This window comes from Lepidochelys kempii, chromosome 6 (genome assembly GCF_965140265.1).
Source record: "Lepidochelys kempii isolate rLepKem1 chromosome 6, rLepKem1.hap2, whole genome shotgun sequence".
Lineage (NCBI taxonomy): Eukaryota > Metazoa > Chordata > Testudines > Cheloniidae > Lepidochelys > Lepidochelys kempii.
In genome coordinates this window covers 4,300,489-4,312,920 of record NC_133261.1, presented here as the reverse complement: position 1 = coordinate 4,312,920, position 12,432 = coordinate 4,300,489, and the positions used below count along the sequence as shown (strand labels likewise).

Below are 12,432 nucleotides of genomic sequence, written 5' to 3'. Positions count from 1 at the left end.
GAAGCGGCACTGGGGGAAGGTACTGGGACAGCTGCACCAGGAGGCTGGAACAGGGCAGGGGCACTGTGAAAGTCCCTTCTAACGTACATTTAGCTCTGCCACCGTGCCCCTCCTGCCCTGAGCCGGGGTCTCGGGGAGGGGGGGAGCAGAATGCCATAGCCCTGACTTACCAGCCCACACACATATGCCACCGATGTGCCCCAGCTGCTGCAGGCAAAGCCCACTCTGGCCATGACGATGCCCCTTCTGCTAGGCCTCCTTGATGTGGGCATCTCCCCACTAGGATCTCAGCTGGGTCCCTTCCGGAACCTTTCACGCCCCAGCTGCCACCCTGCTGCTGGGGTTCTTCCCCCCGACCTGCCCCTTTGGCCTGCACTCCTTAGGCCAGGATTCCCTTCACCATCCAGTGCACCTCCTGCTACTGGCATCTCTGTCCCAGTTCTCTTGTCCCCCCTCCTCCACTGCTGGGATCCCTCCCTGATCTCCCATTCCAGAGATCCTGGGATCCCCACAAGGGACTGGAGGAATGTCTGCTGAGTTTGGCTGGTCTCAAGTCAGTTCTTGAACCCCCACCCCCACAAAGCCAAGCTTTGCATGGGGCAGATGTGTATGGGATTCTCCCAGGGCCGGGACACCCCAGTCTAAGGATACACAGAGGATACTGTCTCGGGCCTCTTCCCTCAGCACCAATCTCGCACTCCTCCAATTCCGAGGCTGGCGCCACCAGCTGGAGGTGCAAGTAAGCGTTGCTGCCGGGGGGCTGGAGCGTGGGGGAACGGTTGGCGCCGACAGCCCCCCAAGCCCAGTCCCCACAGCTTCCCTGCCCTCTTACTCGCTGCCTACAGGTGTATTTTTTTCTGTTTTAAGAAGTGTATTTTTCATAAATAAAAAGGAAAAGTGTGAACAACCCATGTCTGTCAGGAAGTCTGCCTGGGAATGGTCACACACAGGGTATGGTGCACAGTTTAGCAGGATTGCCCCGGGGTGGGGAATCCTGGCAGGTGCACAGTGTGGGGAGAACAAGCTTTGAGGGGGATCAGGGAGGGATCCTAGCACTGGGGCACACAGGCTGGGCTAGGGATCCAGGCAGGTGGGAAGCACAGGCTTGGAGGGATCCTGGCAGTGAGGGAGGCCAAACAGAATTCATTCCGGGCTGTATTCAGCCTCCCCATCTCTGTCCCAGCCACTCCCCTAAGAGTTAAAACCTCCCCACACCCAGCCTGCTCAGCGCAGGTGCCTCCCCACTGAGGCGCCTCTCCCTGACCCTGCCAGCAGGTTCCTTGGAGCGCGTCCAACCCGGATTCACCGAGTGTATTAGCACTGCCCAGCCCTGGATTAACTGTTCCCAACACCCAACCTCTTGGCCAGCAAACAAGCTTTAGCCAGATTTGGCCCATCCTTTGCTTTGTGGGGCAGGGCTCCTATAACTGAGTTCTGGGTGTCTGGACACCTGGGTTCCAGCCCCAGCTCTGGGTGGGAAGCGGGGCTGGGAGCTTGGATTCATGGGTTCTAGGCCCAGCTCTGGGAGAACATAAGAGCAGCCAGACTGGGTCAGACCAAAGGTCCATCTAGCCCAGTGTCCTGTCTTCTGAGAGTGGCCAGTGCCAGGTGCCCCGGGGGAATGAACAGAACAGGGAATCATCAAGTGATCCATCCCCTGTCACCCATTCCCAGCTTCTGGCAAACAGAGGCTAGAGACTCCATCCTGGCTAATAGCCATTGATGGACCTATCCTCCATGAATTTATCTCATTCTTTTTGGAACCCTGTTATGGTCTTGGCCTTCACAACATCCTCTGGCAAGGAGTTCCACAGGTTGACTGTGAGTTGTGTGAAGAAATACTTCCTTTTATTTGTTTTAAAACCAGCTGCCTATTCATTTCATTTGGTGATCCCTAGTTCTTGTGTTATGAGAAGTAGTAACAAGCACTTCCTCATCTACTTTCTCTATACCAGTCATGATTTTATAGACCTCAATCATATCTCTCCTTAGCTGCCTCTTTTCCAAGCTGAAAAGTCCCAGTCTTATTAATCTCTCCTCAAAGGAAGCTGTTCCATACCCCTCATCATTTTTGTTGCCCTTTTCTGAACCTTTTCCAATTCCAGTATATCTTTTTTGAGATGGGGCGACCACATCTGCACACAGTATCAAGATGTGGGCCTACCATGGATTTATATAGAGGCAACATGATATTTTCTGTCCTATTATCTGTCCCTTTCTTAATTATTCCAGCATTCTGTTCACTTTGGATGCCAGGGTTCTAGGCCCGGCTCTGGGAGGAGAGCAGGGTTTAGTGGTTAGAACAGCACAAAACCCTTTTTTTAAAAAAACAACAGAGCCTTTCCCATAATACAGGGCTAATACCCTCTTTATTAAACACTTCATCTGGAGTCAAACAGCCCTTCCATACCCCACCCGATTTAGAACAAGCAGGAGGTCTGGCCTTATGCCCCAGATAAAAGACAGGCAGACACAGTCCCATGTGCTAACAGTCCCTTGCTCACGCGTGTGATGAACTCCGATCCCTTTAGAACCTGCCCTCACTCAGTGACTCTCCAGAGGTGGAAAAACCAGCTCTGCTGGTGCCACCTGGCCCAGCCCTGGGGGTTCGGCTGACGTTAAGGAGCCGAGAGTGTCCTGCCAGACGTGTCACATTAGAGCCCAGCGGGCTTGACTCACGCCAGGACTGAAACCCGGCTGTTTCTGCGTGACACAGGTGTAAGGACGAGGAGAACGTTTCCCAGAGCACCCCTCTTCTGGGGCCAATCTGCCTCCTCCCAGAATCCTTTGGGGACAACCACAGGCAAAGGGCTGCCAGGGCAGGTACATTGAAAATAGCTTTGTGGGGAGGGGAAGTAGGGGCAAAATCCAGTTCTACTGGGGTATCTGCCACCAAGTCACTATGACAACAGTGGCGGATCCCGTGCCCCCAAGTTCCCCTCCCCCCCTTGCATCTCTACACTTGGGAGTTGGCGAGGGTGGGGTTACCCAGCCTGGACCAGGCTCAGAAAGGCCCAGCAGAGCAGCCAGGGGGCCAGGAGATGAGCAGCTGCCCTGGAGCACAGCCCTTCCTCAGAGACTGGCTCCAGATCCACCCTCACGTCGCTCAGCTCCACTTCTGGGATGGTCTCCTTGATCCAGGCAGCATGGGCTGAGGCGCGGGTATAGACGCCGGGCCGGTTGGCAGCCCCACATGCATCCCCCCAGCTCACCACTCCGGCTAGCAGCCAGACACTACCCACTTTGCAGGAGAGGGGTCCCCCGGAGTCGCCCTGGAAAAATCAGGGTGGGAAGAGGGAGATTGGGAGCTTGTTAGGCTGCCCTAGGCAGTGTCGTGGTGACAGAACCAGGCCTGGGAACAGGGGTCGGGGAGCTGCCTACTGCTAGGGCCCTGATTCTCCCAGAGTGGGGCCCTGGGGGGGGGTCAGAGCGAGGCTGGAGGCGTTGCGTGACCCCGGATGCCAGAGCGAGGCTCAGGGGCTGGCGTGAGCCTCGATCCCAGAGCGAGGCTTGGGAGAGGTTTGCAGGACCCTGTTGGCCAAAACTTAAGGGGTCTGCAGGACCGGAGGCAGAAATGACGTTGCCGTGAACAGGGCTGCTGCCAGCTCGGTGCCCTGGTCGTGACAGAGCAGCACAACACAGGACACAAACGGGGACAATAAGGGGATGGGGCGGGAAACCAAGTCTTTGAAATCTTGGGACCATCCTGCTCAGTTTGGGAGGGGGGCAGGATGCCCCTGGACTGCCATCAGGGGTGGAGTCTCATGCTGAGCTGACCTTGAGAGTAGGGGCGCTATAGGGCAGGGAGTACATGAAGTAGCAGACAGAAGAACAGCAGGCTGGAAGCGAGGACGTGGGAGGTAGCGTGGTCCAGTGGCTTGTTGGGGGAGATTGGCCGGGGCCAGTCAGGATGGGGCTGGATGCCATCATAGGGGCCAGGCCGACTGGTGGTGTTGGGGCACAGCCCCTCTTCCGAGACTGGCTCCTGATTCACGCGCACGTCGCTCATCTCCACCGCCGGGATGATCTGTTTAATCCAGGCTGTGTGGGCCGAGGTGCGGGTGTAGATGCCAGGCCGGTTGGGGGACCCGCACGCGTCCCCCCAGCTCACCACCCCAGCTAACAGCCAGGCACTGCCCACACGGCAGGACAGGGGTCCCCCGGAGTCACCCTGGAAGAACAGGGTGGGGAGAGGGAAATGGCATTAGGAGGGGGATTGGTGGGTGAAGTGGGATACAACTGGCTGGTTACGACAAAGCTTAGCCATGGTGGGTGGAGCCTGGCAGAGTGGGGGTGGGGGCCTTGAGGTTAAAGGTCAAGGAGTGGCACCTAAGCCCAGAAGAGATAGGAAATCTACGGCCCAGTCATTGGGCCAGTGCTCATAGTACCCAGCGCTGACTCCCAGTAGCCCCACCCTTAGTGCCATGGACAGATGGACCCCCAGCACCCCGCTCACCTGGCAGGCGTCCTTCTTGCCCTCGGCGTAGCCCGCACACATCATGTCGTCCTGGATCACGTGGGGATCCGCTGGGTTGGCGTTGATCTTGTAGAGGCAGCGGCAGGTCTCCAGCCCAATCAGGGGCACCTCCAGCTGCTGCAGGGTTTTGGGACTGGGCAGGCTGACTGCATGGGGGGAAAGAAATCAGCCAAGTCCGGGTGGGCAGCTGACTCCTCACTCAGGTGGGGGGAAAGGGAGCCACCAGGGGGCGCTGTGATGTGGGGAATGGGCCAAGAGACTCACTCCACAGCAGTCCAGGCTCTAAGCCAGGCTTAGTGGGGAGCGGGGAGTGATGTGAGTCCAGATCCCAGAGCGAGGTTCAGGGAGCTGGTCGGGCCCTAGAATCCTCCCTGCAGTGTCAACTGAACACACAATTCACCTGCACTTCCTCTCCAAAATTGTTGGCCGCTGTTATCCAGCTGCCCCACCCCAGACACAGCTGCATCCCCAGGTGCGACATCATTACCCAGCTGCCTCGCCCCAGAGGTGGCTGTGTTAACCCTTCACTCACCAGAAGTAAGCACATTCCCCCAGCCAGTCACAGTGCAGGTCATGCCGCTAGGGAAGCTGACGGAAGCGGACGGCAGGCAGATGGGGCGAATGCTACGCGTGTAGGATACGGGCGTTTTCAATTTCACCAGCGCAAGGTCCCCGCCGGAGCCCTCATCTGTGTAGTCGGGGTTCTTGATGGCCTGCTCCACCCCAACCACCACGATGTCAGCCAGGAGGTTGGACAGCTGGAAGGCTCCGAGCGTCACCTCATAGTTGGCGATGGGGTTTTCCCTGCAAGGTAGGGGAGAGAGACATAGGTCTTCAGCAAGGAGAGAAGCCAGCACCTCAGGCTGCAGAAAGCTTCAACTAATGGGGAATCTCCCTTAGATAGCAGCAGTGTAGGGGCAAGGAAACATGCCATGCGGGGGCAGATTCTATGTTGTGGAGGGTAGAGGTACACACACACATTGGGAGTGGGGTCGAGTGGGACGGATATGGGAATCAGGACTCCTGGGTTCTGATTCTATCCTCGTTCTGGGAGGGGAGTCTAGGTGCTTAGAGATGCGGGGGTTGGGAGTCAGGACTCCTGGATTCTAACTCTGGTTCTGGTAGGAGAGTGGGGGCAGCTGGGAGTCTGTCCATAGAAACCCAGTCAAACAGATGTAGGGTCAGAAATGGATGGAAGATACAGGCTCCTCCTTACTAGCCCCCCTGACCCCGGTAACACTCAGAGCCTGGCCCAGCCCAGATGACCCCCTCCGTGCCCTGTACTTACGGTGGGAAGCAGTGTGCTGCGGTGATCACCCACTGGGGGGAAATGAGGGAGCCGCCACACACATGAACACTCTGAAAATTCAGGCTGACCTGCCAAGGCCACTGCCCGGCCTGCGCATCTGTGCCCCCCACAATCCGGCCCATGGAAACAGATCCACATGTTCCTGCAGGGGAGCAGAGCAGCAGTGAATGAACCAGAAACAGCCCCTTAGTCTAACCACTAGGTCCCACTCCTCTCTAAAAACTGGGGCTAGAACTCAGGAGTCCTGACTCCCTGCTCCATCCCACTAGACCCCACTCCCAGCTGGGAACAGAACCTGCGAAGCCCACGTTTCAGCCCCAAACATATTTTTGTTTGTTTTGGGGTTTTGGTTGCTCAGCTTGTCCACAAACACCTCTACATTTTCTGTCGAGAACAGACTTTTTTGAAGAAAAAAAAAAAAGTTTTGTTGAAAACTCAATTTTTGCCATCAAAAAAGTTTGGAGACCCTCTTCACCACAACTTCCCAACACAGATGTAACCCAGACGAAGGGCTTGTCTACACTTGAAAGGCTACAGTGGTGTAGACGCTACCTAGACCAATGGGAGAGTCTCTCCCATCGCTGTACTTAATCCACCTCCCCAAAAGGCAGCAGCTAGGTCAATGAAAGAATCCTTCTGTCGACGCAGTGCTGTCTATACCAGGGGTTGGGTCAGTTTAACTATGTCGCTCGGGGTGTGGATTTTTCACGTCCCTGGTGGAGGTAGCTGGGTGGACCTCACTTTTTAATGTAGACCTGACCCCTAAGGGAGGATAGATGTTCATTCCCTTTCCCCTCTGGGGGGCACCATCATTCCCGCTAGCGGCTGGCTCACATATGAGGTTAATGAGCCTACAATAGCTGCAAGTCAAGGGAGCTGCTCCCTTAGCTTCACTGGTAGCAGCTCATGCCTTAAACGCAGGAGATGGTGGGCTCAGATCCTCCTCCCATCACTATGGGGGCTGGTTATACTGAACACAAATATCCCCTAGAGATGCTGACACATGGCCACACAAATAACCACCGAGGAAAATGACACTGGCTGAAGACATGACTGAAGGGCGGGTTGTGGGAAAACGATCTGGAGGAGAAAAGCGACCAGCTGTCCGTACGGGACGCGTTCCCAGCCAGATCTTTACCTGATTGTCCGGAGGTCTCCTGTACACCTGTTCAGAGGAGGAAAAAAAGAGGCACCATCAGGAATGCATCCCAGGACAACATGCATCAGCCCCAGGGCCACTGAAACGAAGCATCTCAGGGATAATTGGGAAAGGGGCATCTCCATTTCTGATGGGGGAATAGATGGTCAGATTTCCGGGATAGGGCCCACACAGTAGGCAATAATAAAGATATATAGCAATCAAGTCATAGCTAAGCTCTTCCTGCTAAATTTCACTCCCCTCCCAGAGCCGAGGGTAGAACCTAGGAGTCCGGACTCCAAGCCCACCCTGCTCTAACCCACTAGATACCTCTCCCTTCCCAGAACCAGGGCTAGAATGCTGGAGTCCTAGCAGACGGAGGGAAGAGCGCCATCTTCTGAGCCGGGAAAACCAAGGCCCCTGGGTTTCTCCGAGCTGTCCACGTGATACAGCCGCGTCACTGCAGCCTGGCAGGGTTATTCCCTTTGGCCTTGTCTCTGTCTCCCAGCCCGTGCCACCTCCTTTCCCAGGAACTGCTCCCTGTTCAGAGGAAGGGCCCTGGTCTGCCAGCGTCATTCCAGATTCTTCCGCGAGTAGGCAAGTTGTCAGTTTCACTTCTCAAGGCTCTGCCTGACTCAGGGGAACGGGACACAGGGACTTTTCCCTCTACGGGGCGCTGGCTCCTATCCAGCCCCAGGGCAGAGCAACTGACTGCCTCAAGGCAGTGGGGAATGGGACACGGGGCCTTTACCCTGCTTGGACCAGTATTGCCCTAAAACCACCCAACCCGATGTCCCATTCGGTGAAGCGAATTTGACAGGTCTCAGCCCAGTTCCCAGCAGGCCACAAGAGCCAGCCTCAGCCAGGGGCTCGATGGGCCACATACACCCTCTTCTTCGCTCCCCACAGAGAGGGTGCTTCGGATTTAATATCACCTCAAGTGACCTGCATTAGCCTGGGACCCAGTCATGGACCAATAGGTATTTGTGGCTGTCTGTCCGCCCAACATTCCTCCAGCCTGTGCAGAGAGGCTAAATATAGAGCCAGACCTGCAGGACAGGTTACTTCTTCTGCTAGAGGAACCTGAGCCAGCTTCAGAGACACTGGCAGGGGCAGTGGGAGCCTGGCTCAGCCCTGGGACAACATTAGACATGACCCAACCCAACCCACAGGCTGTACCTCCACTAGGTTCTGTGCCGTTACCCCAGGGAGCCACAGCCTTGCACTGGGCATGGGGGCAAATCAGAAGGCTGGATTCTCTGTGTAACCCTAGGACGGGGGCCAGGCTCACACAGACCTTTGCTCACATACCTCAGCCATGGGAACATCTCCCATTCCCTGCTCCCTGTCCCGAGCCAGCCAGTTCCCCCTCCCTGGGGCCAGATCTGAGCCAGCACCCCCTAGAGAAGAAAGGCCTCCTGTCCCATCCCCTGCCCCCAAGACTCAGCCAGCCACAGTATGCACCCGATGAAGTTAGCTGTAGCTCACGAAGCTTATGCTCAAATAAATTGGTAGTCTCTAAGGTGCCACAAGTCCTCCTTTTCTTTTTGCCCCCACCTGTGGCTGGATCAGAGTCACTGCCCCCTAGCGGGGCAAGGCCCGGTGGCCCATTCCCTGTTCCTGGCCACCCAGAGCCCTATTGCTTGCTGCATTCAGAACTAGGAGTAGACATAGCCTGCTGGGGGGTTGGAGGGGGAGGTCAGATGTTCATGTTTGTAGTTTACAGCCCAGGTGCCACCCAAGCTGACCACAGACACTCACACAATGCAGGGGCTGATGGGCCATTTGCTGGTGTGCCTTGGGTTTCAGGGCCTTTCACACAGTGTCTGATTACAGGGAGTTTCAGGTGAACCTTAGGGAGTTTCACAGTCTCCCAAATACTGTTTGTACAAGGAGACAAAGGGGACTGGCAGGCTCAGGAGGTCTGGCAATGGGGCCTTTCATCCATATCCCTCTGCTCCAACCCACTAGGCCCCACTCCCCTCCCCGTGCTGGGAATAGAACCCAGGAGTCCTGACTGCTAGTCCCTCCTGCTCTAACCGTTAGAGTTCACTTCCTCCAAAAGAGCTGGGAACAGACCCCAGGAGCCCTGCTGGCTTCTGATTTCATGCAAACCTTTCCAGCCCGACAAAACCGTTTCCTAAATCAGGATTAACCATTCCCCCCCCACACATACACATAAAAACCTGGATAACTCAGACCAGGGAAACCTGCCCTGCAGGAATGTACAAATCCTCAAACCAATCAACTGGCAGGTGCTTTTCACTCGCATCACACCCACCCACCACACAAGGCCCACACATCCTGCAGAAATGCGCATACCCACTGCGTGACCCACCCACCCACCCCTGTAACAGTACACAAATGTCACCGGACACACACACACAGCGCATACCACACCTGTAACACAACCCAGGCATCACACATTGGAACACACCACGCGGGCATCACACAGACACCCACAACAACACCCACCCCACATACAGGATCACACAGACCCACTCACCCATAACCCCCCCCCGCCCCACACACAGGTGATTTTCAGCCCCATGTTGCGCTCCTCCCCAGAACAATTTGCATAGTGGGGGTGCTGAGCGCCATTGAACTCTGTATATAATGGGAACCACTTGAAGCCAGGGGGTGCGGCAGCACAACCAGCACCCCTAGTTCCAGCATCTATGGCCCTGGGGCACCAAAGGGCGCCCTGAGACCCAGTCCCGCCCAGGTCCCAGCCCCGCAGCGCCGTGCAGGGCGGAGGACCTGGGACCTTGAGCTGGGCGACCGGGACAGAGGGACTCGGAGAAGGAAGGAGCAAAGGAAAGAGGGGAGGGGGGAGAAAGAGATTTGGAGAGAGGCAGAAGAGGGGGTTTGGGGAACCAGAGAAGAGGGGGTTTGGGGAGAGGCAGAAGGGCGGGGGGGTTGGGGAACCAGAGAAGGGGGGGTTTGGGGAGAGGCAGAAGGGGGGGTTTGGGGAGAGGCAGAAGGGGGGGGGGTTTGGGGAACCAGAGAAGAGGGGTTTGGGGAGAGGCAGAAGGGGGGGGGGGGTTGGGGAACCAGAGAAGAGGGGTTTGGGGAGAGGCAGAAGGGGGGGGGGGTTGGGGAACCAGAGAAGAGGGGTTTGGGGAGAGGCAGAAGGGGGGGTTTGGGGAGAGGCAGAAGGGGGGGGGGTTGGGGAACCAGAGAAGAGGGGTTTGGGGAGAGGCAGAAGGGGGGGTTTGGGGAACCAGAGAAGAGGGGTTTGGGGAGAGGCAGAAGGGGGGGTTTGGGGAGAGGCAGAAGGGGGGGGTTTGGGGAACCAGAGAAGGGGGGGGTTTGGGGAACCAGAGAAGGGGGGGGGGTTTGGGGAACCAGAGAAGGGGGGTTTGGGGAGAGGCAGAAGGGGGGGGGTTTGGGGAACCAGAGAAGGGGGGTTTGGGGAGAGGCAGAAGGGGGGGGGGTTGGGGAACCAGAGAAGAGGGGTTTGGGGAGAGGCAGAAGGGGGGGGTTTGGGGAACCAGAGAAGAGGGGGAACCAGAGAAGAGGGGTTTGGGGAGAGGCAGAAGGGGGGGGGTTGGGGAACCAGAGAAGAGGGGTTTGGGGAACCAGAGAAGAGGGGTTTGGGGAGAGGCAGAAGGGGGGGGGTTTGGGGAGAGGCAGAAGGGGGGGGGTTTGGGGAACCAGAGAAGGGGGGGGGGTTGGGGAACCAGAGAAGGGGGGTTTGGGGAGAGGCAGAAGGTGGGGGGGGGGTTGGGGAACCAGAGAAGGGGGGTTTGGGGAGAGGCAGAAGGTGGGGGGGGGTTGGGGAACCAGAGAAGGGGGGTTTGGGGAGAGGCAGAAGGTGGGGGGGGGTTGGGGAACCAGAGAAGGGGGGTTTGGGGAGAGGCAGAAGGTGGGGGGGGGTTGGGGAACCAGAGAAGAGGGGTTTGGGGAGAGGCAGAAGGGGGGGGTTTGGGGAACCAGAGAAGAGGGGTTTGGGGAGAGGCAGAAGGGGGGGGTTTGGGGAACCAGAGAAGAGGGGGAACCAGAGAAGAGGGGTTTGGGGAGAGGCAGAAGGGGGGGGTTGGGGAACCAGAGAAGGGGGGGTTGGGGAGAGGCAGAAGGGGGGGGTTGGGGAACCAGAGAAGGGGGGTTTGGGGAGAGGCAGAAGGGGGGGGGTTTGGGGAACCAGAGAAGAGGGGTTTGGGGAGAGGCAGAAGGGGGGGGGTTTGGGGAACCAGAGAAGAGGGGTTTGGGGAGAGGCAGAAGGGGGGGGGTTTGGGGAACCAGAGAAGGGGGGTTTGGGGAGAGGCAGAAGGGGGGGGTTGGGGAACCAGAGAAGGGGGGGTTGGGGAGAGGCAGAAGGGGGGGGGAGGACAGGGGTCGAGCGGCCCCGCCCGCACTCACCCAGGCTGAGGAGGAGGCAGAGCAGCGCCCCCAGGGGCGCCCCCATCTCCCGGGCGGGCGGCGAGGGGTCCCGCTGGCGGAGCTGAGCGGCGGGCAGGTGCGCGGTCTCCACCCGGGCGGGGACACTGGGACGCGGCGCTCGCTCCCTCCCCTTTTCACGGCGCCCGGTGCCAGGGAAGCGGCCCAACCTGCCGCTCAGGGATCCACCTCCCGCCCGGGCCCGCCCCCGGCCCCGCCGGCCCCGCTCGGTCACCGCCCCCTCCCGCTGTTATTGTAGGGTCTCCTCTTACACTGCACACATGGCTCCGTTGTAGGGTTTCTCTTTCCATTGCACTGCACATGCTTGTTATTGTAGGGTCTCTCCTTGCCCTGCTCTGTTAGGGAGAGCTCAGCGGTTTGAGCATTGGGCTGCTAAACCCAGGGTTGTGAGTTCGATCCCCGAGGGGGCCATTTAGGGATCTGGGGCAAAAATCGGGGATGGGTCCTGCTTTGAGCAGGGGGTTGGACTAGGTGACCTCCTGAGGTCCCTTCCCACCCTGAGATTCTATGATTGTAGGGTCTTCTCTTACACTGCACATATTGCTCGCTTGTTGTAGGGTCTCATCCCATTGCACACCCCCACCCCACCCCCCTGTTATTGTAGGGTCTCCCCTTGCAGGGCACACACTGCCTTGATATTTGTAGGGCCTCTCAGTACCTTGCACACATTGCTCAGTAGTTGTAGGGTCTCTCCTTCCATTGCACATGCCACCTTGTTATTGTGGGGACTCCCATCAGACGCCTCTGTTATGGTAGGGTCTCTCGGTGAGTCCCGGGACATTCCTGGCTCTGTTTTCACGATCCATTAATGTGAGGCTGACTCACTCTCCTGGGCCGGAAGGGAAAAATTGTTTCCTGCCTTGATGCACGTGAGCCATGTCCCGCTCACCTCATCAGCACCCCAGGGCTGGGGCCCCGCTGCACGGGCAGGGTCACTACTGACAGGCCAGCCAGGCCCTCCATCCCCCTTCCACAGCCCTGCCAGGCTGCCTGGGGCGCTGGGTCCTTCGCACTGTGCTGGGGAGGGAGTGGGGGAAGCTGGGTGGGCGGGCGAATCGGGTGTGGAATGTAGCATGTATGTATGAACGGGATGCGTGTGTGACTGAG

The 12,432-nt window shown here is 57.9% G+C and overlaps 1 protein-coding gene across 5 annotated transcripts; it reads right to left on the bottom strand.

Moving 5' to 3' along the window:
* Positions 1 to 2,340: 2,340 nt before the first annotated feature.
* LOC140912348 (prostasin-like) lies at positions 2,341 to 12,116 on the bottom strand. 5 transcript variants are annotated; one of them, XM_073346596.1, is made up of 7 exons: positions 11,984 to 12,116; positions 6,925 to 6,951; positions 5,766 to 5,928; positions 5,010 to 5,281; positions 4,457 to 4,623; positions 3,778 to 4,171; positions 3,184 to 3,272 (listed from the first exon to the last, which is right to left on the bottom strand). In XM_073346596.1, the coding sequence occupies exons 1-6, from the start codon at positions 12,030 to 12,032 to the stop codon at positions 3,794 to 3,796; spliced, it is 1,056 nt and encodes a 351-aa protein (XP_073202697.1). In that variant the 5' UTR covers positions 12,033 to 12,116; the 3' UTR covers positions 3,184 to 3,272; positions 3,778 to 3,793. The 5 variants fall into 5 exon arrangements, with proteins under 5 accessions (XP_073202699.1, XP_073202695.1, XP_073202698.1 ...); XM_073346598.1 differs by lacking the exon at positions 3,778 to 4,171 and having other exon boundaries at positions 2,341 to 3,272; positions 11,984 to 12,113; XM_073346594.1 differs by having other exon boundaries at positions 3,179 to 4,171; positions 11,984 to 12,115.
* Between the last annotated feature and the right edge of the window lie 316 nt (positions 12,117 to 12,432).

Bases quoted from the DNA above. Each gene is read 5' to 3' on its own strand.
- LOC140912348 (XM_073346596.1), bottom strand. From the start codon at position 12,032: ATGTGCAATGGAAGGAGAGACCCTACAACTACTGAGCAATGTGTGCAA. The intron at 6,952-11,983 runs GTACTGAGAGGC...TCCTCTGAACAG, and splicing joins TACTGAGCAATGTGTGCAAG to GTGTACAGGAGACCTCCGGA. The intron at 4,624-5,009 runs GTGAGTGAAGGG...CCCCCCATGCAG, and splicing joins GGGGAATGTGCTTACTTCTG to TCAGCCTGCCCAGTCCCAAA.